Source organism: Grus americana, chromosome 5 (genome assembly GCF_028858705.1).
Source record: "Grus americana isolate bGruAme1 chromosome 5, bGruAme1.mat, whole genome shotgun sequence".
Taxonomy (NCBI): Eukaryota; Metazoa; Chordata; class Aves; order Gruiformes; family Gruidae; genus Grus; species Grus americana.
Genome location: NC_072856.1, coordinates 17,406,123 through 17,433,673, shown reverse-complemented (window position 1 = coordinate 17,433,673; position 27,551 = coordinate 17,406,123). Strand labels below are relative to the sequence as shown.

General features: G+C 38.5%; 1 protein-coding gene across 4 annotated transcripts in view; it reads left to right on the top strand.

Annotated features, from left to right (window-relative positions):
* KCNQ1 (potassium voltage-gated channel subfamily Q member 1) overlaps positions 1-27,551 on the top strand; it is a 364,087-nt gene that overhangs the window by 232,171 nt on the left and 104,365 nt on the right. For all 4 annotated transcript variants that reach the window (XM_054828304.1, XM_054828306.1, XM_054828305.1 and 1 more), the window contains 4 exons: positions 17,463-17,538; positions 24,414-24,508; positions 25,192-25,238; positions 26,069-26,130. In XM_054828304.1, coding sequence (XP_054684279.1) covers positions 17,463-17,538; positions 24,414-24,508; positions 25,192-25,238; positions 26,069-26,130 — 280 coding nt within the window. The remainder of the gene's footprint in view (positions 1-17,462; positions 17,539-24,413; positions 24,509-25,191; positions 25,239-26,068; positions 26,131-27,551) is intronic.

The following is a 27,551-nucleotide window of genomic DNA, read 5'->3' as shown; positions in this document are numbered from 1 at the left end:
ATTGTTATTTAAGAAATGCCCATTATTGTAATTGAAGGTGAACTTTCACATTGCTTTGCTTTAATAATTTCAAGCATTAGAATAAAAACAATCTTTGGGACAGCTCTTTGTACTATAAAAACCTGTCTTTAGCCCATTAGCACTTTAATTTTGTCTGAATGTGAATCTTAAGCAGCAAGCATGTTTAAGGACCCTGCAGTTGCTGTTCAGTAATATGCGTCATAACAGCACTCACTTCAGCTCAGATTCAGGAAAGCGTTCTAATATGCAAAATCATATAGGATTTTATTTGGCCTTTATTTTAGGCCTGACGGCAAGCAAATAATTGTCCTAATAGCTTGATATTAATGTGTCCTTGGGAAGCAGCAGCTAGAGGTGTCAGTACAGGCTGCTGTGCAGGATAAAACATTTCAGGACATTCCATACCTCTGGGGGAAAAAGGAACTACATGAAAAAACCCAGCACAAATTCAATTTAGGCACCTAATTATACAAATATAAATAATTTGTTTGTTGTTGCTCTATTTAGATTGGATATTAGGAAAAATGTCTTCACCGAAAGGGTTGTGAGGCGCTGGAACAGGCTGCCCAGGGAAGTGGTTGAGTCCCCATCCCTGGAGGTATTTAAAAGCTGTGTAGATGTGGTGCTTAGGGCCATGGTTTAGGGGTGGACTTGGCAGTGCTAGGCTTACAGTTGGACTCGATGGTCTTAAAGGTCTTTTCCAACCAAAATGATTCTATGATTCTGTTTTATCTGGTTTATGTATATGTACACACAGGCAACATATGTAAATACTGTTCAAAAGAGAATAGTATTTAAACTTAAAAAATAGAGAGGAACGAATACTTAGGTATATTAGACTTGCAGTTAAACATAGGCAGAGGCCATCTGGTTACAGGACAAACAATACCAATTTGACAATCCATTCTAGAGAGCAATGCCATCTTAGTCTTCTCAATAAAATTAGCAGTGGATAAACATTCAGAAGTTTGAGTAAAGATTGCTTCATATGGAGTCTCTCACACTTATCCAAATCTCATGAGTTTTCAAACTGGGTCATTAAAGTCTTGTGGGAAAAGAGTTTGAGCTGATTTTTTGTTTGTTTGTTTTTTCCTGCTTCCAATTCAGACTGGAAATTATGCGAAAATGTTCTTTATTGTGGCATTTCATCATTGGCGCTTTAGGTCTTGGCTTGCAAACAGAAAAAATCATGTGAAGAAAAGATATTTAAGCCTTTTTAAATGTGAAAAGTCCGAAACTTTTCCAAAGCCCAAACCATTTGTTTCTGGTTTGGTCTGAGATTAAGTGAAATTATTTCTGTTTCAATTAAAGGCCAGACTTTTATAGGTATAAGGCAACTCTGAGACAGATGGGTAATCAGTAGGATTTGCCTAAGTGTTTTGTAGTTAGTTGTCTGTTTACATCTTTAGGAATTTATTTAATACGTGTAAAAAAACCCGATGTTACTGAGAAGTGCTAGAGGCTGCAATTCTCAGTTGCAAAAAGCAGGTTTGCCTTGCGTGTTAAGCCCTGCTATTCTGAAGAGACGTAACTTTTCACAGGTCTCACACTGGCGTTGCTACAGGGATAAATTGCCCAGGGGACGAGCAGCAGTCACAGCTCCACAGAGCTGTTTGCCAACAGACATCAGGCCTGGCTTGAAAAAAGTCGTCGCCAAGTCCCTGACCTCTGAGACGCACAACAGAGTCACTGTGTCGTGCATGTTGTCATCAGGCATTTTCTGCCCACGAGGAGCTGGCTGTGTAAAAAGCCTCTGCCTTTTTGCGTAAGCCAGCAAACAGTGATTTTTAACAGCTTCCCATTACGGCACGCCAGGGTGGAGTCTCCGCCTGTAGTCACCTACTCTGTTACCCAAACTTGTTTGCGATTTGTCTGGTTTTGGTTGAATTTTAAGCAACTTATCATCTTGGTTTTTCTTGTGTTCTGACCAGGCTGTCAGTTCATATATGAAACAGTATTAATGATGTGATATCAACTCTTATGATAACCTAGTAGTTGCTTACTATAGGACATTTAATAGGATTTTAAAGTGGAATTCAGGATACATGAATTGTTTGTCAGCAGATCTCCAGGAAAATTAATACAAACTCAGAAATGCTGGGAGAAAGGGCAACTCTCATTTTCTTCTAATGTTTGTTCTTCTGTATTTTAAAAACCTTGAACAGTTGAGTAATAAAGATATGTAGAGAAGAGAAATGGGGGGAATATCCCATGCACTTCCACTTTTGAATGTGGAAAAGCCCAGATCCTGGTGATCACCTATTTGCACAAATACCTACAGTATTGCTCAGGCTCTAGTTAAGGTCTCAGTCGATTAATCCAGTGAGAGTATGCTTTCATAAACTGGAAGGAGAGGAAAATAATATGAATGAAAAGGGCATAGAAGGGAGGAAGAGCAAATATAGCCTCAGAGCCTGGTTTAGCTGAAATCGCACCATCCGCAGGCAGAATACAGTTGGCTTGCTTTCTCTTTCCGTACAACGCAGGGAGGAAAGCAGTATTAAAGCTGCACAGAAAGCTGCTCAATGGGCTCAGTAAGGCCATGCCTACTCCCATTCACCATTGTTTCAAAATTCCTAATTGTTTTTCAATCCCCAAAGTGAGCAGAGTTGTAATAATAAAGACTGAAATTAAAGACCTGAATAATGTAAACCATCAAGTCAACTCTCTGCTCTTCATTTGAGGGTGGCATCGTCCACTAGCACCTTCAGTACTGGTAAAAACTCTGTGAAGCACCAGAATACAAACAACATTAATTTTGTTTCAGTGTTCCTGCGTATGCTTACCCTACTCTCCTCTCTGCTCTTGGCTTGTGCAGAACTCATGGATAGAGAGGCATATACAAGGTGCAAAAGTAGCTGGTAGAAAAGTACCACTGATTTTCCCAACTTTCTCAGAAGCTTTTCAGTGAAGAATCACTGCTGATGTCTATTGAAAGTCTTCTTGTTAATCATGATTTTGACTTCTCATCACCTTAAATTACCTTCTTGATTCCAGTATTTTCAGAATTTATTCCTTTTCTCTCCAGTTCTTGTCTGCAACCTGCATTAACTTACTTGCCTTGTATTAAATGAATACCTTCATATAAATATATTACTATGTATATTAGCTTATATTAATGGATATTTTTATGAAATATTCAAAGATGGAAATAATTTGTGGTCTTGTACTACCAGTGTTATCTGTGAAGTGCTTACTAGGAAGAGCACACCAGGAAAAGTGTGTCTTATAAAGTCCTTTTTCCTCACAAAAGTTTGAATGAGCAAGTTCTTGCTTGGTTTTAGGACATCCCTGTCATTAGCTTGACACAGAAGGCACAGTTACAAAACTAATAACTACATTGAAAGCCTAATTTTGCTATGCTTCTATTTAGTGTTTGTGCTCCTCAAAATACGGAGGGGTATATTCTCAGAGTTGTGTTCCATTGTGAAGAGATGCCACGCAGCCAAAGAGTAAGGAGAAATAGAAAAAAGTTATATTGCAGTGTTGTTTGGTACAAAGGTGGCAAGGAAGGAAGTGTGCCTGCATGATTATTGAGCGATAGCACACAGAGTGAAGACACCCAGGAGATTTGATAGCTGGAGTCACAATAGGCTATGAAGGGCTGTGAAAATGGGGATAAGTAACTTAATGACCGATACAACAGAGAGGAGGAACCATAGGACAGATGCAGAAAAAAAAGGGGAGAAAAAGATAATTGGAAAGTGTAGGAAAGTCAGAGGAAAAGAAGAGAGGGGCCAAGAGTTAATGTGAAGGAAGGTGGCTAGAGAAGAGAGCTGCCTTACAGTGGCACAGCAGGAAAAAAAGAGATAAGACCTGATGAAGTGCTCTTTTAAATAAGACTTTCAGGATTGCTTATCTAATTAAATCAGTGGAGCTCTGATTTGAACCAGCTGAGAGTTTGGCTAATTGCTTCTGATTCTATCTCTTTTGCAGGTAAGACATTTGAAGGGCGGGTGGATGGGTGGGCATATATATGCACGTGAGTTATATGTGTCTTATCTTGCACCCAAAGAAAGTAAATTATCACAGTGTCACAGCCAAGCAAGATAACATTTGCTATGTGTTTTGTGGTATGATGTACTATGTTAATCTTGAGGTGGGAATCTTCAGATTCTCAGACAGGTATAACACAAATGGTGGCAATGCTGAGCCCTCTTTAATTCCACTACTACTATGTTCCCTCAAATGACTGTCCATCCTGGATTGTAGTCACACTTCTGGACATTAGTTTTCATTTCCATTTGACTCTCTCTGTACTGATACTGCCAAGAGAAATGCATGGTCATATTAGTTCTTTGATTACTGGATTCCTTAACTGTATTGATACCATTGGAAAAAAAAAAAGATTTCTAGAATAAATAGAGCCCACCTAAAACCGGCCAGGATGAAGAGATTCCTGTCTGCTATGCTGAGCTCAACCCTTATGAAAGAAATGTTGCTTTGCAGAAGTGTGTGTTACAAAACTGTAAAGTTACAAAGTGGGATGATATTTTTAACAAAGTACTTGACTGTAAATAATTCTCACTATCACATATTTAAACAATGACATGGAAATATTAAGCAAAATGTATTTTTCTGTGTAACAGTACTTAAGCTGAAAGGTACAACAGGCTGTTAACAGTTTCTGAATTGAGAGGGAGAAAGTAATTAAAACACACGCTGTTTTCCACATCTAACTTACTAGAGAATAATTCTAGGTGAAAAAACACGTTGTTGAGCTGTGCTCGTGCTTTGAAGCCACAGAAACAAATGGAGTTCACATACCAGAGTAGTCAGTCCCAGCCAGTTTCTGTCTCCAGCATATCAGCTCATAAAATTTCTCCTGTCTTTTTGTAATAGTAATAACACAACATATTCTTTAACTATTAGATAGAACAGGAGACCTCAGATGATTCAGGCCAGATTTCCCATACAAAAGATATGAACCTAGTTAGTAAGTGTGTATCTACAATTCTCCTCAATATATAATCTACATTTGCTATCTTAAATGTTTTCTTGTATATACAAATTTTTCAAGTTTCTACTGATCCCTCAACACGCAAAGCAAGTGTGTAAGTTCAGGCGTGTGTCTTCCCATTGACTTCAATGAGGCGACTCCTGCACGTCATCCTGCACCCACTTTGGTGAGATGGGGGCTGCAACGCAACTTTGTACCTTTAGGCAGGAACTTCTGCACAGGATGTGCTTTAAAGAACATTTTATCTATCTAGCCATTTTGGACAAATAATTCAGTAAATGTGATACAGTTCATATTTTTAGTGGCTTTCAAGCTGTGAAGTTCCTCTTCCTTCATACTCATACAATTTGTACATCTAGTTACATATCGAATAGGTCAGATTATCACAGTTATTTAGGTACCTCATGAGATTTTTCAGAGCTGTGTATTCCAACCTAGTTAGATGGGCTGATAGATATCTTTGGTAATCTCACTGGGGACATCCATAGGTGTTTGTATGGAAATATCATCTTGGGTTCGCAAGAGATAAAGACGAGATCTGGATCTGAGCATCTGAAGCAAGAGAGGTTGGATTTGAAATTGGACTGCAGCTTTAAAAAGCTGTAGGGATAAGAGGATGAAGGTGAAGCAGTTGAGGGTCTAATCTTAAATTTTCCAAAAAGTGTGAGATTGTGAAAAAGTCAGTCTTTGGTTTGAAATTATTAAAAAAAAAAACCCTAAAAATTGTGGTGATTGTTATGGTTATTGAGATTTGCTAACACATGATTTGACATGTCAAATGTTGGTCAGAAGAGAGAATTGTGCTAATAATATAAATTCTCTCTTACACTCTCTGTTTTCCCCAAATCTTTCTTTGCAAGTAAAATTACATAAAACAGTTTTAGCAAGCTATTTCAAAAGGGCTCAGGTTTTGTTATGTTGCCTCTCTGATTATTACAGCTCAAAATTTTAGCCATGACTGCATTTTTTGGATGCTCCCATAACATGTCCAGTAGCTAATACTGAATTCATTTTCATACTGTGTTTAATGTTCTGAAGTAGCTGCTACTCCACTTAAAAAAAGATTCAGCTGCCCATCATTGCCACTTTAGAGCCATTTTTCGTGTGAAGTACTGAAACACCCTAGCTTTTCATCAGGAGACAAGGACAAAAGTACCACTTCCCTGAATGGCAGCCAATAAAGGGACAGAGGCTGGATTTCCATGGGCAAATACTGTGTATGTAGATGAGTGATCTTGCAGTGAGCTTAAAATTATCTTTCCTCTTCTCCTTTCAGCTGTCCTGGGTTGGTTGATTTAGAGTTTGCTCTAAAATGCTACATTGGTGTAGAGATTTAACATGACGTAGCATCATACTTTATTTCAATCCGAGCCCATTTCTGTTTTTAATCATACTGTTGTGTCACGTATGTGAGTGAATTTCTGGAAGTACTGGAATTCTGACCCTGACAAGGTATAGACTAATGCCTCTTGGCAATGCTGATATTCCAGTCCATTCTGTTACGCTGTGGGGTTTTATTTAAAAACACAAAAAAAAGGCTGCATCTTAGGATTCAAGTTTGAACAGGCTGTGCTGGGTTTGGGGGTTTTTTTTGTCCAGTGAGCCATAAGAGAGGCTAAAATGTTAGAGAAACGGTTGGGGATCTTAAAAGACAATAAATAAACGCTCTTTCTAGCATCTTAATGCTCTTACATATTTCTGAAGAGAAATTATCACTAATGTGTTAGTATTAGTTCTCCTGTTGCCTGATTAAGGAGTTTATAACCTTATGGTGAGACGACAGGCTGCTAGTTACTTCTTTCCCAGTGAAATATAGCCTGATATTCAAAACCAGAGGCCTGTGTTTGCCAGGTCTTGCTCTATAAGAGAGATCCTAATCTCAACAAGATAAACTGCTTAAATAAAAGTTGATGAAAGAACAGTCCGAATAGTGGATTATGCTGTAACAGTTTTACAGTGCTTTGCTTTAGGACAATTCTGTGCTTGCGTCCTTAGGGAAGTTGGTCAAAGAGCTGAAGTTTTCCGTGTTTACAGAATTGTATTCATCTTGATTTTTACCAAGTTCATTTCTGTTCAGTACTTGCGTATTCGTTTTCATTTTGTACTGGGAAGAAATTATGGGGAAAGGGTTAAGAGCATGCTTGCTCTTCATCTGTTTTAAATCCATAAATGTGAGCCCCTGTGCTGTTTCTAGGTTTCAGATTACGCTCTGTGATTTATAGGAAAAGGCTGTTCTCCGCAAGTTTAAATCCCATGTGTTTCTCCACCATTGTAAAATAACAAATCCTTGAGAAAGCTTCCAGTTGCAAAAATTGCAGTTTTGAACTACATTTATAACAGCTTTTTTTTTTTTTTCTGAAGTGATGGCATTGATGTGGGAAGTGAAGTCCCCTTGTCCTAATGCTATCTATCCAAGGTTTGCCATGCTTTTCATTGCGGCTTACGCAAACTATAGCAACACCCTTACGTTTATAGTCTTCTATCACTTTATTTTTGGAGGATACACCCACTAAAAAATGCAGCTGTGAGCAGACGCTTATATCATTCTGCATAAGTTACATCCAGAGCCCCTACAGAGATGGCAGGCCAGAAGCCACGGTGACCTAACAGTCCATCAGCCTCCAGTCCCTTCTAGTGTCTCCTGGTGTAAATCAGTGCAGAATTTGGCCTCATGTTTTTCAGTTGATTTCTGTGGCAATGATGGGGTTTTTTTGATACAGTATGATTTCATAATATAGTGCTTAGAAACAGCTTCACAGCAGCAACTTCCGCTTCTCTTTATCATCATTAAGTGGCAGGGGAATTTGCCAATCATCTCTGTAGTAGAAAACAACATGAAAAATGTTAGGATTTCTGAAATAGTATTAGCACTGATTTTGGTAATGTAAATATTGCTATTCAGGTCAATGGCCTTTTCCTTACAGAGATTTTTTCCTGCTATAATTCCTGTCTCTGCAACAGGAGAGCTGCTTTGCTTTGTCAGTCACAACTGTGTGATGCCTTTCATTTGTGGTGAACAGCTGAATACTCTCCCGATTTACCTACTTTGCCTTGGTAGAATAGCCTGAACTTGCAAGGGTGTATGAGTGAATCTAACCTCTTGCTTGTAATTTGTTTTACAAAGAAAAAACAACTTTTTTTGTCTGTATTCACCATTATTTAAAAATACATATGTTACTGAGATGCAGGAAAATACTGAAGGAGGTTCTGGCTAAAGTCATTGTGTGAGGTTAAATGAGTAGCAGTGTGATATTGTTGACCTTCCATGGATCCCCTATGAACTGCGTCAGTAGTTGACCTAATAAAAGTTTATATCTTTTGTCTCAAAACAAAAGGTTAAATGGGACGTTATTAGTAGTATTACGTGATGAGTCTTAATTAAGATGTGGGATACAGCATATATTAAATTAGCATGTTAAAGTATTATGTAGAGTGGAAACAAATAGTTGATAATTAATGAGTTGATCATAATTTTGATGCTTTTACATCTCATAGTTGGCATTAGATATTTTTGTGTGCAGGTTGTATCTGATGTGTATTCTGGGCGATGCAATTTAAGCCAAACAGAAAAGCCAAACTCAGCCTTGAGTTTGCAGTGGTCTTGTAACTCCCTACAATGAATACAACAAAGACCTACCATCTAGTGTTAGCAGCTTCTTAAGCATAATGAAGTAGTGTAACATCAGCCAGTTTAATATTTAAAGGTTATTGTAAGTTTAACAGGCGAACAATAGAGAGGCAAGTAACCATAGGCAATGTGGTTATTTCTTCCTAGTGTCAGTGATGGTAGCCCTGCATTTCCTTGTATAATTCAGAGCCATGAATGATGAGCTCTGCAAAAAATATTTTTTTTTTAACCTGAAAAGATTGCTCTAAGCCAGACGCTGCAAAATAATAATGTCCATGGCTTTCCGGGTGCACTGAACTACAGCTCTGTTGTGTTTTGTCTTCACCTTCTTTAGAAAAGGAGTTTAATGTGTCAGACTATGTCTGCAAGACAGTGCTGTACATTATTATTTACTTATCTGCCATCTCATTTGTGTCTAGTTACTTTCAAATTGCTTGACCTGGAAACCATGTGAAAAAGCAACTGCCTTCCCACTCAACAAGATGCAGAGAGCAAAGAGCTGAATAAAGGTCCACTGTGATTTGATATGGGTGTCAATATTAATTGGTGTTTGATAATGATATCACCAAAGTTGGGGAACAATAGCCAATTCTGACAACATGGCAACTGGTTTTTATATTTTTTCCTGCTTTATCTACAGGGTAATTGGTCCCCAAAATAATTTTGTCTTCCTATTTTTTTCCCCATGTCCTTTGTACAACTTTTCGTACCCTGGTAACAGACATAAGTAAAAAACAGAATTGTGAAAATATACAGCAAAGGCAATTTAGGATGTGCAAGAAATCTCATGCTCTTGCCTGATTTCAACACAAACTTTTCTAGTCAGGGTTATGTTCTTAGCTAGCATCATTGTGGGCAGACCACAAAGGAAATCTCTGATGCTACATCTGTTTGCCCCAGCATACCATTAGCTCTGAAAAAGTATGCATGATCTTTATTCTATCTACAGCAATTTGTCTTGGTTCTGGATATACTATGTGTTGGACCATTTCCCCTAGGAGAAGCTGAACAAATTTGAGCATTGCACTCCAAAATCCTATGCTGCTTAGCTATTCTGGATCCTCTTCTGTTTAGTCAGAAACCAGTTTTTATTTCGTTTGTCAGGATATGCTGAGGAATAGAGGGACAACTGGGAATGGAGTAGAGGGTCAGCACACTTGAAAACTTTGCTTTTAAGGGTGTGTTTATCTTCCTTATCCAGGGTCCAGTCTCCCAGTATCACATAAATGCTTTGCAGAAAGCTGTTCTTGAAAATCCACCTTGAGTTACAACAATATAGTCATCGTGCAGCAGTATAGATATTAGAGAGTTCGTACTTTGGGTGAGTTATGAAGCCAAGCCCCTTGTGAGACTTGTGTTGCCTATCAGAAAAACAGCTTCGAAAAAATTCTGCGCTTTGTGCCATCTCTTGCTGATCCACATGGCAGTTGTTATTTTTACCTGTGCTAACTAAAGGTCAGGAGAGTAATGGTTCTTTCCCTTCTCAGGCCTGCATTTAAATGTTAATTTCAGGTTGCCTTGATATAAGCATACTTTAAAGGACTAGACTGATGAGCTGTATTTTCCAGAGTCACTCTGAGTCTCAAATTGCTATTAGTGCCTGAAACAAGTCAAGTCACTTGAGGTTGTTTTCCCCTTTCCATATGAACCCCCACCTCCTGCTTCCCTACCGCCCCTTGGACACCTCTCCCAGGCCACCGGCACGGAGCTCGGGATTCTTTCTGACCTGCCGAATGCCTCTGATCACGTTTCCCACCAGCTGCCATTGCTGCGCGAAGGCTCCCAAAGCAGGAGAAAAGCCCCAGTGCTGTGCTGAAGCCAGCGTGTGGGCCTTTCTCCAGCCGTAGGCCAGTGTCACATCTCTGCTGAGATGCAGCTGAGACCTGGGGAGATCACATCATGCTCCAAGTTGTGGGTGCTGAGCTGCCCGCCCCACAGGGAGGCTGCGTCTTTCCAAAGGCTTCCCCCATTTACATACCATGTCTCAATGGCGTGACTATGAAAAACCTACACCATTTTTTTTTCCTTTTTAAAACATTTCTTATAATTGTAGGCTATTTTTATTATGAACTGAAGATATTAAAATATCAAAATCCTGCAAAGGCAATGTTATTTTTTAAACTTGTTCTTTTTTGTATGTCTCTTAAAAATCCAGAAACCAAGCTAAACCAGACTATCTGTAAAGAGGATTGCTAGAACTACATGAAAGGATTTCTGAGTTAAGCCAGTGACTTTTGAGAAGGGAGACATGAAAGCTGCTGTAAAATAAAATACAAATCCATTAAAAGATGACTGTGGGTTTAAAATGACTTATTTTAAATTAAAAGAAAAAAAGACCAACCACAGATATTTGGGAGAATACATAGTGGGGAGGAGCCTACAAATGTTAATTCAGCTTAAGCTACTTCCCCTGGGGCTATGTTCACATTCAGTAAATAATAACCAAGATGTTTACTGGTTGAAGCGTTCACCAAAAGAGTGAATTTGACATTACTCTTACAGAGTATTCTTGCAGAGCGATTCTTTACTTTATAATCACTAATACTCCTATGGGAAGTCAGCCCCTGCATTCCCCTAGGTAGGGAACAGAAATTATATTTTAAGACACAGGCATTTAAGTCAAAGCAGCTTGTATTTTTAAAATTAAACACTTGAAACATACTATTCTATAGAAATTATTAATCAAATGTCTTCATAGAAATCATTTGCTGCATTGAATTATTCAGTGCTTAGATGAACAAATGTATTTGATGAAAACTTAACTATTCATGACCACTTTGCAAGCACAAATAAGAGTTCAGCAGATGTAGATCTTTCATACCCAGATTACTTGTTCGCCAATAATTACTAGAATGCCTTTGACTACTAAGACGAAAAAGTTTTAAACATCTAGCTTACCTGCTATTTGTGATTCTCCTTGTTCTACGTATATCTATTATTTCTGTGCTCCTATTGCATTTAAACCTGTGAAGATCCTGGAGGTGAGGACTGTGGGGGATAGCTGAATTCATGTCATTTGTCTTGTTACTAGTTTCTAACTTTACGTCCACGCATCGATGGGAAGTCCAGAGGGCAAGGTCTAGTAAAGAATGTCTGTCCATTAAAAAAAATACATTCATAAATTGAAAATGCTATGGGAGCATTTATGTAAACACTAAGCTTGGCTGAAACCCATATATTAAAACTTCAGTTTTGTAACTGGTTTGCTCTGCAAGTGTCATCATACTTTACTAACACTTCTGGGCAGCTTTTACTGGTTTGTCCTTAAGATGGTTTTTGTGAATCATTTATGGGCCAGGGTACATTTTGAGAACCCACGATAAATGTATCATAAAGATGGCAAACAACAGTTGCCAAGCTCTAGCAACAAATCAAAGGAAAAGCTGGGTCACCCACATTGTTTGAAATAATCAGTGATTCTCGTTTTGTTCCTGTGTACGGTGATCAAGCGTTTCCCATTACAGAATACACAGCGATGTGACCTAATCCCTTCCAATTTATTCCATCTAAAACGTTGCCTAGTACGGAGAGACTCTAGTCAACTGTAATGGGCAGAGAATGACAGAACGTGTGAAAAGACAAGAATAACCTTGAGCCACAGCAAATTCTATACCAAAAGCGCCTGGAGGACTAAAAATGAAAGATTTCATTAGACTTAAATGCACCAATGAAATGGCTTAATGTAGTTACTCTGAACCTCGTCCACCAGATTCTGTGACAAGGAACGCTTTCAGTGCCTAAATGGAAAAATTATTTCAGTTCACATGCACAACATATTATTAAAATCTGATGTGTTAAAGATAAAGTTCATCTAAATAATGATTAGTGCCAAAAACTTCAGGCCAACCAACTTCAGCCTTCTTTCTTAATACTTCAGCTCTGTCCTAAGTCAGAAATTTAAGATGACCGCAGAGAATTTAAAAATGCTTGAAAACTGAGCTTGACTTCAAATCAGTGTTAGGTTTAGTAAGAAATGGGCATTTTGTAAAAGTTATTATGAATCTGTGGCTCTCTCCTACTGAGTTTTCGTTCTCATTAAACTCATTCTGAATAGACAGCGTTGACCTTTTAACTCTGATAATATCAGCGTCCATGTACGTTGGGAGGTCTGTGCCAGACATTATGGTCCTGATAATAAAATGTTCTACAAATGAACAAAAAGGCAAGTGTTATAAATAGGAAATTAGCACCACCTTTCCTCTGTCTTGTTGCTTTAATATTTCTGTTAACACTAAACCAATATGTAGAACACCTTCCTGAGATGAAAAGGGGAACAAACTTCTAATGGCATTACGAAGGATTTGATATAAAATTCAGCAGCTTTGTAAGGGCAATAAATATTTCTAATTACTAATTGTTTTTCCTTCCTTGTTCTTTAGTGAAAGAACTGTGTATTTCAGAATAGGGATTAATCTTCTAAAACTTCATTTAAAAAAAAAAAGTTTTTATTTTTCTTGAAATATAAAACAACCAAACCATGCAACTGCTTACTTCCCTTTTTTGTAAAGCCACCTGTTTCTTGTAACCAAAAATCTTAGCCTTCTTCCCAGAAAACATTTTTCTGGGGTGACCCTGCAGGTCCCCTTGCAGGAAGGAGGCAGGCGGGTGCTGGCTAAAGCCAGTGACATTCACTGCGGCTGTCGGTGAGTGCGGGACTGGGGAGTGAGCCACACCTTGGGAAACCTATTGAGGTTTTGGCTGGCTGTGTTGTGAAAAAATTAGTAATATTGCAGTCAAATGTACAAACAGCTCCGTTACAATAGTTTGGGGCATATATAAATGTATAACAACTTTCCAACCAAATGAGAACGTCTGTAAAATTACCTGACGTTGTTCGGCATGCTTGTTTTCTAAATTATGTGAAATTCCAGTCCAGATTTCTGGTGGACTAATGAAGGGATCAGGTTTCCTCCAAATGACTTGTTGTAGGTTAAGTATCCTAACAACAAAAGGAGGCAGGAAAAACTAGTGATTTCTAGTCGTCTTATTCTGTCAGGCTTTCTTTTGTAATGTGCATGCTCAATCCATTTTATTTTGTTGCCAGGGTTTTTTAATCCTCATTTCTTATGCTTTGAGGAGTACCTGCATCTGCAACAGGTTAACTTTTTCAGTGCACAAATAAAGCAAACCTAGTTTATACCTACAAGTCATGTAGGTTTGTATGAATCTATTGACCCTATTACTACCAGGATGGTTTTCTGTTGTTGGTGAGTTGTTATATCCTCCTTCAGTCTTCTGGATCGTTCCTACGGGTTCTGACAATGTTACGGCTTCATTGGTGGCTTCAGGACCGAATTCTATGAGTTTAAGTCCATGGGAAATGTCACACAGTATGTACTGTGTTCAAGGTGATCTTGATGTCATGTTTGTATTGAGAAAGAAAATTATTGGTAGCCAGTGAAAGCTGTTGGCAATTTTTTCTTTGGAAAGGTACAGGCTGAGATGTTGTCTAGTAGTGGATGCAGTGATCTGTAGCTTGATTTTATGGGCATACAAACTACTTCAGTTTATTTTTGAAGGCAACATGCTGATGGTTATTGGAATCACTCAAACGGTGATTGGCGAGTCCCTTCGGCTGTTGGTTATCATGAGGTTAATGGGTATGGTGAGGGCAAGACTCAAAGCCTGACGAACGCTCAGGAGAGGAAAATAGCCTCATTAACAAAAGGGCAAAAACCTTCTCTGTGGACCCTGTTGCTAACGCACTTATCAAACAAGCTTTCTCCCAAAGTCAGGCAAAACCAAATGTGTAAAAAGATAAGGGATTTCAATCACAAGAGAGCTTAGCTCCCACAGCCACACTGAAGCAGGCAGGCTCTCCGGAGTATCCCAGTAGTCCTGGAAAACTCCGTCCGTAGGGGCTGAGGAAGGGCGACTCTGCCATCGGGGACTCGCTCTGCATGGCAGTACTTCTCCGAAGGGTGTCTCCCGCTTGCTGTGAGGATTCAAGCACGGCAAAGGTATGCTGCTGCTGTCTGTAGCACTCTCAGATGATGTCATTTCCCGCCACACTCCTAAAAAAAAAAAAAAAAGTACTCACGAAACCCTTGCTCTGAGGCCAGTAATGTATTGAGCGGCTATCTGGCATCTAAGCACGCTGTATGTCCCCAGAGGTTGCAGACAGCCATTCTGTAGCCAGAATTCAGAGATGTCACAAGTGGCTGAACAAACAAATATCACCAGTTAATGGTTAAACTCTCAATTTACTAAAACATTTGTTACGAGTTTGCAAAAGAGATCAAACAACTGTGAATCATAACCTTGGCTACTAATTAAATCCTTTATTCCCTTCTCTCATCGCAGAAGCATTTAATCTTGGGGAATCAGGACAGCCTGTTGTGTAGAATTAGATTTTACAGCATAAGCAGAAACAAGCTTACTGTAAGGTTTCCTACTGGAGCTGGAAATGGGAAGGAATAAAATGAGAATATTAACTTTCCCTCCTGGCATGGAAGCTCATGTTAGCGCTGAACAATGACTGATGTAAAGTAGCTGCATTGGAAAATCATTTTGGTGGTATAGTTTTGTTATTTCACTGAATGGTGAATATCATTTTATTATCTGGCTGTCTTGCTTATAGATCGGACTCGTCATCTAGATAGAGAATGAAGGATTTGGTGTGCTTTACTAGTGACCGTCTGTCCCAAAGAAAAATATTGTACTTAGAAATAATGGACTGTGAAGAACACCCCAAAGGAAATGAAACATAAAACAAAATACTACAAGCAGTTTTATTGCAGTTGAAATTTATTTCTATTTGTCATGTTTTTGTGTACGTTTATGTATAGGATGTATAGCTGCATGACAGTTACGCTTTCATGCCTTTGATATTTAATAGCAAAGTAAGCAGCATTTATCTTTTTGGCTCCCATCTCTGTGAATCAGAACTTAAAACCCCCAAACACTTAATTTCCTTCGTTTTTTGGGGAAGTCATCCTTGTCCCTAGGAGCAGAGTGTTGCAGCAAGGGCTCATAGAACAGAGATACCGTGAACTAGCATTAGGCTAACTCCGTTCACCGGGACTTGATCCAAACAGGCAGCCATCCCAGTTAGGGAGGAGCGAGTTTCCATTTTTGTAACACGCACCAGTGTCTTGCAGTCAGGTCTGCGGGAGCAGGGACGGGGAGAGAGTCTCTCCGAGACACCGCAGTTAGGCGGTAAGAGAGAAGGGCCTCCCTGTACAGATCCAACTGCAGATTCACGGGTTGGTGCATAATTATTGAGGCAGTTGCTTTATATAAATGCACTCACAGTTTTTGCGATCTGTAGACCTGCGGTGAAAAGCTATACGTTATAAGTTTGGAAAGTAACCATATTTAACACGATAATCTTTTCTGTCATTGCTAAATCTGAATAATTTCTGTAACTGAAAGAAACCACCTGAGAGGCAGTAGCTGCAAGCAGAAAATGAGAGCTCGTTGTGGTTCTGGTTTTGGCTTTGCAGAAAGCTATTTTCCCACTAAAATGTGTGAGTTTTCAGGAAGGGGATGCCCTGACTACACTTGCCATGCTGTTCAGAGGACAGGCATTCACCATTTGCACATGCAGAACTTCTGTTTGCTGAGGGAAATTTGTCCTGAGGAAATATGTGAATACTCACTAAAATTCCAGGTTATAGTTAACTGAAGAGGCTTGGTTATACCATGCGGTATCATACCAAAGACCCAGACCTGTACAGAACTTAAATATGACTTTTCCATCCCGTAGTGAGTATGAATGCTGTCAGATTCAGTACAGACAGAAAGCACGGCCTAGTGACATCTCAATATGCCGGTCTATCTGTATTACTAATAATAATTTTATAAAGACAAAGCATCTGGAGTATCTAATTCTGCTTTTACTGCTGCTTCCCCAAAGCCATCACTAGAAGTCTGTTGGGGATGAGAGTTAGAAACGCTGCATATTTATGCATTTAAAAAGGAAATAAAGGTTGTGCAGTAATGTCATTCAAGCACATCTTGATAAAAGTAATAAAATGAGCAAGTAGAATAAATCATCGACACAGCTTAAATGTTTGATTTGATATTTTAATGTTAAGAAGAACAATACATCATTTTTGCAAGCCTTGAAAAATTTAAAATATCTGTTGCTCTTAATGAACTGTTAAAAAATAATGTCAGATACTATGAGAATCTGTTATTTTAAAGTACAAAGAGCAAATTATTATTTTTAATTGTTTTCAGTTCATGTGCATGAAGAGGGGATATATTTGTTTAAAGACCTTACAGATTCTTTTGTCTTTATATACATTTACAGTTCAGATTTGAGATACATGCGTATGTAGATGTTGCATGCAGCTACCAGAAGATCATTTGGATTGTTTAGCAGTCAACAACTCAAAAATGTTTAAAGTGTTTTTTAAAATAATTTTTGAAAACCGCATTTGTGTAAGTGAAGAAACATATAATACAGGACTTGGGGGAGGGAACACAAAAAAACCCACAAAAAAACCCCAAAGCTGGATTTCTAGAGTGACTGTATATAAAAGCTGTGCATGGCTGAATATGCAGAAACTTGATAGCTTTTTTTTTTTGTGTGTGTGCGTGTGTGGAAATGAAGCTGGGAAAGATAGGTGGAGGTTCGCTTAGACATAGGAGGAGGTTATGTGTACACCTCTTTTTACCGTGAAATGTATGCAAACCTAGCATAGGTCAGATAAAATCCTGGGGTTTTATAGCCTTCTTGAAAGGTGGGGAAGGTCAACATAATAGTGTGTTGTGCTCCCGGGCTGAATCGCAACTACTTACATTACACATTCACGTGTTAGTGAAGCATTTACTGCAGACTGTTATATTTATTGTCTGGATGGAGATGCTCTTTCACCCCACTCACCTTCCTCATTTTTCCCACAGGCTACGAGAACACCACCGCGCTGCAATTAAGGTGATTCGTAGGATGCAGTATTTTGTGGCAAAGAAAAAGTTTCAGGTGAGTTGTGAATAGAAAGCTCCTTTTCTAAATCAACCCTTTTATTCTCCTGATTCATTGTTTCTTTTAGAAACTTAAGAGAGACTAACACAATTCATTTCAGTAATGGTGAGCTACACCCACTATTCTCTTCCTCCTTCAATAGGGTGGTTGTTTAGCAGCAGGTTAGTCAACTGTGGATGCACTGGAAATAGGCTAAACTCCTGAAAGGCAGCCTGAATTAAAATGTTATTTTCTGCTAATGGACTTGACCCTTAACCCTCTGTTATCGCTGTCTCTTTCTTGTGGTGCAAACATTCTCATATGTCTCCATTAATTCTGAGCTGTATGTTACTGTCATGCCGAGGCAGTAGGATTAGAGATTAAAATACTGCCTCAGCCTTGTTTCTGTCTCTTACTCAATGATAATGAAGTCCTGATAAGAAACCAGGGTGGAAATTTGTTAGCGTATTGGAAGGTTTCGCCTTCCTTTTCCCTTCTCCCCTCTGCATAGGTAGGAGACGACCTTCCCAGTTTGTGAGATACCGGTTCTCTTTACTCCTCTAGACCTCACTGACATACGCTTCCTGTGTGCCACTTCACTTGCTGTGATGTTGCAATACCGTAAGCATTTAACAGTAGCTAATTAACCTTGTTGCCTGCTCTGAATAAAAAATTCTGACTGCAAACTTTCTAAGAATGTGGTTTTTAAATCAATTTCATTAATCCAGTAAAAACACATGTCAACAGCCTTCAGCTTGATTTAAACCAGGTGAATATATACATGTAAGAAATATATTGCTTTTCTTAAAATTAATTAAAAAGGGACAGTCTCTGGAGAACAGGCTTCACAAGTGAAAAGGCAAAGAAAGAGAGGGGCTTAACTGCCCACATCCATATGACCTTGCCACTACTGCTTGCAATAGACTAAAAAACGTTCCTGCCCTTAATCTAGACCCCCCGCAAAAAAGGGAGGATGGTTTTTTTCCTTCACATCTGAAGGGCACAAAGTTTATGATCAAAAAGATGATGGCGAGGATGATGATGGCTAATAGTCCAAGAGATCATTGTTTCTGTAAGGCAATGCTTGCTGGTACTTCAAAATGATGATTCTGACTTCCTCACTGAAATTTAGAAGCACTGAATTCTTTAGCAATTTTCTACTTTGAATCTTTTTACTAAAATTCATGAGCTACTTTATGGCTAAGGTTGCCTGAGCTTTCCAGAAATTCATTTCAGCTATGTATAATGTATTCAGGCTGTCACTATTTAGGCTGAAATCTCCCATGTCTGGGGTTTTCTTGGAGAGAACGCTTTCAGAAAGTTTCTGCTAGCACATTTCGTCTGTTATTTTTATTAGACTAAAATTAAGACAAGCACAATGTCTGGACTACTTGAAAATAATTTTTTTAGTCATTTTGTTGAGAAGCTCCTTAACACTTGCTTACCAGCACTTGTAACTTGGCAAGGGACGTGGCCCATTCCAGTGATGTGTCCACTGCCATTCTGTGAAAAACCGCCTGAATGTGGCCAGTTCCATTAAACTTTAATTTATTCTCATTCTAAGACCTGATTGTGATCCTTTGCTCCGTGGCAATTACTGAATCTCTGCTCTCATAAATTTAGATCATAAAATATTTGCCATGGTATTAACTAAACTGCTTAGAAACAAGAAATCTACACATTATATATCTACCTCCCAAGTGGTATTTGTCAAAAACAGATTTTGAAAATGCTTGAACACTGTGTGCAACATTATCCACCTGGCAAATAAACGAAACTCCCCTGCGGCAGATGATTTGATAGAAGCTGAAAAAGCATTTGACTGAAGAGAATGGGACTATTCAGTTCACACTTAAAACTTGTTTGTACTCGGTATCCCCGGTTGCTAATCTGGCTTCTCAGTTGAACTCTCGCTTTCACGTCTGCAAAAGACCTGCTCTTGGCCATCCACAAAATACCTCAACAAGGTTGTCTCTCATCCTTCTTTAGTAGCACTTCTTCTTCTTTCTATCAATATTAGCTATTACTAAAGAACTAAAAATGTCAGTTAGGCTGAAGTGAAATGTACCTCAAGTCACTGCTGCGTACAAGTGATACACTGCTCTTTCTGTCAGAAGCAGAATCTCCCAATAGGAATGTACTGGGGATAAGTGATACTTCTCCATAATTTCTGAATACAAGATTATGACCGAGTTTAAAAATTTGGAGAGCACCAAAGGTTCAGTTTTTCAAAAGCACCTAGGTAACTTAATGCACAAAGTCACCTGGAAATTCAAGCTACAAGGTGCTTTTGAAAATCTCTCCCGTAATTAAGAGATAACCACTGTCATTATTATTTCCGCAAACGTATGTTGTAAATCTGCTTTGTTCTATTGTATGCACAGAAAATAGTCATAAGAAATTAAAATGTTTAAACATGTGCCAAGTAATGACTATACAGTTTCTAATAGCCAGTCCAATGCAATATCTGAAATGAAGGTAAAGCAGAAGATGCATTTTAAAAATGTATCTTTCAGCATTTAAGAGGTCTGCATAGTTGTTTTCTGGCAGATATTTGCCTTCTAAGCTTTTTGTGTTTATGGGAAATGTATCTTCCTAAAAGAGAAATCAGATATTTTTTCCTATAACTATTGAAAAAACCCACAAATTTCAGCTGAAGTCCATTGGACATAAGTAATTGCAAGGCCAGCACTTAAAAGGAGTATTTTTTAGAGATGCCTCTGAAGATTTTCAGGAAGGGAAGCATAGGAAGAAGGAGAGGAAGAGGAAAATTTTGCAAAATAGGTCCCAGCATGAACCCAGCATGGTTCTTAAACTATACCAGCTGTTTGCAGGATACACCTGTATGCCTGAATTTGCCTAAATACATTTTTTTAAAAGGTCCATTAATAATGGGGTGGTGGCACCACAAGGACAAAAGTCAGTTAGAAAGCAGAGCCTTCCTGTTTAAAAAAATTAAATAAAATAAATAAAGAGAAGCTAAAGAGGGATACAAAGAAATTTCAAAGAACATGAAAAGCAATTTGTGAAGCATCACACTTGGGCATCATTTCCTCATTAAAAGAAGGGGAGAAATTTATGCTCTGTTTTAAAGTCCAGGTTTGAATATATTCCATGTGATAATGTCCATGTAAGAACCCAGCATAATATTATAAAGAATTAATACCTTTTTTATGGATGTGTTTATGCTCTTGTAAAGTCTGTAGGACTGTTTCAAATTGTGTAGGAAAGATGATATTCTACTAGTAGTCAACACAAGTCCTGTGCTTCAGTTAAGGTGAATGGCTCACGGTTAAGGAAGGATTCTATAGATTATAGGCAAAACAGTACTTAGAAATTAATGGTTTTCTAGGCTTTGTTGACCCCCACCTTAGTTTAATATATTAATTATAGATCAGTTGTCTTTGGCACAGTCTAACCTTACAACTGAATTTCAGAAAGAAAATCACCGTACTTGGTTATTCCATTAGCTGGATTTATGAGTAAATAACTGTTATCTTCCAATTAGGAAAGCTTCTAAATGTCTTAAGACTTACGTACGTGGATACAACTGCAATATCCATCACAGATCCAGAGACCAGGGATTTCATCTGGTTTCCCATTGTCATTTTGAAATCTTTTTTTTCTCTTTCCATGTAAATTCTTCCTGTTGAGTAAACAGTTTCCTTCTAAAATACATTTTTAACTTGTGTTATGTTTTTCACCATGGCAAATATTCTATACATAGCATAAACAGGTTGCAGTTCCACTGATGACGTAACTGTTGCCTGGTTTGTTACAATTTCACTGGAAAATCTTGCATTTATAGTCTTATAATCCATCAACTTATGTAATTCATTTGTCGTGGTATGAATCATGAATTGTGCGTGTAATCTTTTCTAATCTCCATACTGGGCTGTACCAAACAATGTAGTTCAGAGTGTTGTGTGCTTCAAAAGACATTCTAACCATTTTATTTGACTGTTATTTGGTTACATTTCCCAGAAATTCCCCTTGCACGGATTCCCCTCTCCCTTTCCCAGGTCTGCCTCCCTGCGCACGCAGTTACTAGGGAACAGCCATGGCCAGTGGTGCACATTTAATATTTGGTGTTGGCTTTTGTGTCTTTTGCAAACTTTTGTATATGATGGAGGAAATTTTAACTCATTTAAGAAGATTTTTGCCATGATTATTGGTTAATTAGCAGAGGGATGAAAGTAAAGAAGTTAAGGAAAGCTGTGGGGTGGGCTTTACTTTTCTTTCTTTAATACTCATCCATTGCCTGCTGCAGATTGTTTTCCTTTTACAAAACTAAAATGTTGTCAACATCAAGAGTATTTTCTCTTGAAAGATCAGCTTTCAATATGAAATAATTACAGAATAATCAGTACTGACTATTAAATACCCTATCCTACTCAGAAATCAAGCTTCATTTAGAAATTCCATTTACTCCAAGTTTTCAGTTCTTGTTTTAAAGAGGAAGCAGCAGCCCAGTAACTGAAAAACAGGCAGGGACATACCTACTCTTTCTACTGTCAGACACCTGCATCACAGTACAAGGACAGCAGGAGAAAGCTCTGCACCTTTGTTCTTACTGAACAGCTTTTCTGAACCTGGAGTTTTCAAGCTGATCTTACAGATTTCTCTTTGTTGTTTATAATACAAAAATAATCCAAGAATTCTTTTTTTTTTTTTATATTGTCATGTTTACAGTACTAGTCCATGGAAAGACTTATGGGCTTAAGCCATCATTGAATCACATTTCTTTCTTTGTGGATGTTATGATTTATATGTATGCAAGCAGTTGGGATTCTTGGGAATTCTTCTGTGTGCTCTTTGGTTAGATTGAAGCAGTTCCCATTCCTGTTTAGCCTTCCACTGGAGAGTATCTCACATTCACCCAAGGTTTGCAGTTGGCTTTGGGGAATCTGGCAGACTGAAATATATAATTTGTTTGATGAAGTGATATTATTAAAGTAATGATTATTAAAGTAATGATTCCTAAAATGTGGGAGCTACCTCCCAGGTAGGTGCAGGAGACTCAATGAAGGTGCCACAGCCTGATTTTTATATTGTATCCTGCTTTCCTTTGGCTTAAAAAAGAAGGTATTTGTGGCATGGAAAACCTGCAGCTTGTGAAATAAGGTTAAGCAGTGCAGAGGTATCTCCTGCTTTTGAAGTACAGGTGACAAAATATTTCTGAGACCTCAAATGGGATACAAATTCTGGTATGTTAAAAGCTACCACTGTAAACTCTTTTCCTTGTTCTCAAAAGATGCAAGAAAGGAAAAGTTGTAACTCGGTGTTACCAAGGTTTTTACTAATCATTGAAAATTATCTACAGAGTATCTATAAACAGCATAATGAATGAGTCAGAAATGTAGAATCGTAGAATAGTTTTGGTTGGAAGTGACCTTTAAAGGTCATCTAGTCCAACCCCCCTGCAATGAGCAGGGACATCTTCAACTAGAGCAGGCTGCTCAGAGCCCCGACCAACCTGGCCTTGAATGTTTCCAGGGATGGGGGATCTACCACCTCTCTGGGAAATCTGTTCCAGTGTCTCACCACCCTCATCATAAAAAATTTCCTCCTTATATCTAGTCTGAATCTACCCTCTTTTAGTTTAAAACCATTACCTCTTGTCCTATCGCTGCAGGCCCGGCTAAAGTCTGGCCCCATCTTTCTTATAAGCCCCCTTTAAGTATTGAAAGGCTGCAATAAGATCTCCCCAGAGCCTTCCCTCCTCTGGGCTGAACAACCCCAACTCTCTCAGCTTTTCCTCATAGGAGAGGTGTTCCCTCCCTCTGATCATTTTTGTGGCCCTCCTCTGGACCCGCTCCAACAGGTCCATGTCTTTCCTGTGCTGGGGACCCCAGAGCTGGACACAGTACTCCAGGTGGGGTAGAGGGGCAGAAACACCTCTCTCGACCTGCTGGCATATCATTTATTGTTACTGTAGTGTTTGACTGATTCGATTAGCATCTTTAAGAAAAAGTTTTCTACCGAATCGTAAGTTCAGGTGTTACTGTTCAGTCTAATGTGTGAAGTTTACACACACTCTTCTCCTCTCCTCTCTCCTCTTCTCTGTTGTGTTAGAGCTTCATTGCTGCTTCTCATATGTAGTTCTGATGCTGACTGGACTCTAGTTTCTAGATGTAGGATTAAGATATTTTTAATTTGTCACTGCACTTCAACAAGTTCATTCACTTCCTTTCCAGTTAGTCTTGGTGTTCATTGGTTAAAATCATGGTCTTTAATACTACACAAAGGTGTTTTTGTTACTCATAGGTCAGATTAAGGCCTTCCCATGTATGAAGTGCAAATTACAAGACACAGGGCTTTCTCCCTGGTCATTCCGTGCACCAATATTTTCCCAGTATTTCCCAGTAGATTTGAAAGCTCAGCCAGTCTTTCTGGAAGAGGAAATCAGTCATGCACCTTCAGCCAGGACCCTACTCTAACCTTCCCATGGTAAGCGCTGATCTGAGAACTCCAGCTGTCTTGCTGCTGACTGAGAATAAAGGCTTGCATGTGTGAAAGACCTCTTTATTGTTCGGTGGCCGATGAGTATGAACCTTATTTCCGGAAGAAACCAGAGTGACCACAAACTTCTCAGCAAAATTCCAGATATACTTTTTTGGCCCCAAGTTCTTTTGGCCTCGGGTTCAGTGGATAATCTCTTGAAAGGCATGTAGACCTGCAGTAACAAAAAGGTGGATGAAATCAAAACTGTCATAATTATTCCACAAAAAATGTGTGATCATGGCAACAATCAAAATATCTCAAATGTTTGCACAATGTTAAAAGGGCTTAAAAGAACTTACTGTTTACTCTTGAAAAAAATCTACATTACCATTTACCATTCCTGCATCCCTGTGGCTTAAAGGCATGGGTTTTGGTTTTTTATTTTACAGCAAGCTAGAAAGCCCTATGATGTCCGAGACGTTATTGAGCAGTATTCGCAGGGTCACCTCAACTTGATGGTGCGAATCAAGGAGTTACAGAGGAGGTATGTCAATAAAGTTCAGTGTCTGTATCTGTAAACATCAACAGAGGGATGTTTGTAAATAAACCAGTGATTGGGGTTGAGGATCAAAAACTGACAGGGTTACAGGTGTCATATTGGTAGGACTGCAAAGTTACGGAATACAAAATGACATTCAATTAAAGTTTTCATGCAGGAAGGAAAAGGTGAAGAGCTTAAAAATCTCCTGATCAGGACATGCAGTTTTCTTTATACTTAGATATGTTGCCTCAGTCCCTGCTAGCTTTGACTATACACTGTAAACCCTCTATGTTAGGGGCTGTATTATAGGTACAGAGTGAAATACCGTTGCTGCTCTGATAGAATTGCACTTAAGAGCAAACTAAGAGACGACAGATAGATGCAACAGGCAAGCTGCAGAAGAACAAGGAAAAGAGGAAACAATGGTGTTCACATGGAAAAGCTATAGGCATGGTAAAACTTTACAGTGGTTAAAACTGCTAAAACCCAATATAAGTCTAAGGCCATTTTGTTACTATTTTTTTTTAATTTCAAGCTATTCTTAGCCCAGAGCAACTGCTTCACTTACAGTACAAACCAGAACTATTTGAATTTCCCTTTACTTGTTTGTGAAGAGGTCTCCCCCCTCCAGCAGAAATGCTGTTTCAGGCTGATAAAAACTAGAAATTATCCTTTTTGTTTGATAGGTTGGACCAGTCCATAGGGAAGCCATCTCTTTTTATCTCCGTCTCAGGTAAGTTAATATGAAGGATGTGTCTAAAGTTAATCTGATGAAGATATAATTAATGGAAAATACTTGTTAAAATACTGTTTATTTTATTGCCAAATTTTTAAACAGTGCCAACCAGTTGTGGTCTGAAGTTTAGGCATCTACAATAATATTTAGTCATCAATATCTTTAAAATAGGGTTGTTCTTAATTAGATATTTAAAGCACCTACTTTCACAGAACTTTTCAAAATGTTGGCTCTAATCTCTCCAAGACTCACCATATTTTCAATAAAAAAATTATTGTGATCAATTGATTATGATTACAGAGTTCCTGTGAAATCAATAATATTCACACAGAGCTTTGATAGCTTTGAAGAGAGACTGGAAGAGGAGCACAAAGTACTAAGTTTGTTTCTGACAAGTCTGGCGAATGAAAACTCTCTGTTAGTGTCATTTTCAGACTCGTGTTTCTATATAGTTCATAGGGGAGGAAAAAAGATAAAATGTTACCCAATGCATTGTTCAAGCTGTCTGTAGAGTCTTTTGCATAGTGCCAGATTGTTTTTAAATGGCAATTAAGACATTAACTAAATTGGGAACAGTTTTGTTCTCCCAGGTTAAAGCATAAAACTCAGTTTGAAAGTGCCTTAAACTTAAGGGCTATTAAAAGCCATGGCATGGGCTAATGCTATAAAAAGAAACAAAAAGCTGCTTTTAAGGAATAAAACTACCAGCCTGGGAAAGGTGTTCAGTTACACTGCGTTGGTGGGCTAGTTAAACACACCCTGTTGTGGCTTGCTGCTATTTTGTTATACCACCATATATTAATTTGAAAATGTTTCTTGTTCCACAGAAAAAAGCAAAGATCGAGGGAATAACACGATTGGTGCCAGGCTGAACAGGGTGGAGGACAAGGTAAGCCTCAGTTAGACTGGCAGTGAATGAGGATATGGTCTGTGATTGAACAGTGCTTGTTTCATAGGATGTGGGGGAAATTTCAGCTTAAAATAGAGTTGAATGTCTGGCTTTTCCAGGTGATGGAGCATAATTTTTGTTGCGGATTGCATTTTTAGTTCTTTCTTGTCATTTTAACAGAATAAGAAAAAAACCAGACTCTAATTGATTTCAGTCTCTTTTGGGATGCGCTTGGGTTTTTGATTTTTAGTTGTATATGTTACACGTCTCAATGCTCTACTTTCTTCCTTCTCAATAGGTAAAAGTCTCTGTTCCTTTAATACCTCGGTATATTACAGTTCCTAAGATTTCCCTTTGATCGTCGCTCTGTTGTTTATATAACTCCACCTACAATTCCTTGTTCTGTCCTGGTTTTCATTCGTTATGACAAATGGAGTTTCTCCTTTCAAGTGACGCGAAGCCAGAAAAAATCAGACTTGTTCTATAATCTCAAATTAACAGTCAAGTGATTTGTAACCCTTTATTTCAATGCTGGCAGTGTTTGAAAAATTAAATGACAGGTGGAGGCTACATTGTTATTAAAAAATACAGGTTTGCCTACATTGGTATTAAGGAAAGAAAGGGAGGGTTAAGAGAAATGGTTTGAAGATCTCTTATAGTGATTTCGTGACAGGGTGAAAGAATTTCTTTACCTTAGGATTATTTCACTCATGTAGCTAAACTGTTCATTTGGTATTAAGGAGTGGGGTTTTTTCTTGAAGAAAGGAGCTTTCAGATTGTTTCTTCCACAACTGGAAGTATGTGATAACCTCATGAAGGATTTGTTCTGATGAAATATCCAGCAAATGTTCTGCAAACCAAAAGAGTTGTGAGCAACGCATCCCAAAGGATGCAAATTGAACAACCTGATCTGTACTAATTCACTTGTGTCATATCCATTCCTTACACAATTCTCCTTAAATACTTATGATAAACTTACTTACGAATGATAGTACTCAGAACTGTACTTCAATCTGTTCCAAATAAATGGCATTTTAAAGGGGAGAGGTGCCTCTTGGTATATAGGGTGACACATAGAAAGGGTGAAGTAGAAGATAGGAAGGTACAGTGCATTGTGCACGAAGAAGAATCACTGTGCAGTGCTCACTTGGATCTGTGGTTGGTAAGTGTTCTTACACATGGAAGCCCTTTCCAGAAAGTTTGGATTACATTTATTTATTTTCTCTCCGTAATGTCAACTAAAAGTGTGGAACACTAAAAAATGTCTTGTGACCTGTGACAAAGAGCAATGACTTTTCAGTTTGGACAAATAATTCTCAAATGACAGCTAAAATAGCTTCTCGGTGCTATTTGTAAAATCTCCAACGAGCCTGGGAAAGCTTTGGTGTTGTGGCTCAGAGATAAGCTGTTTTGGGGTTATT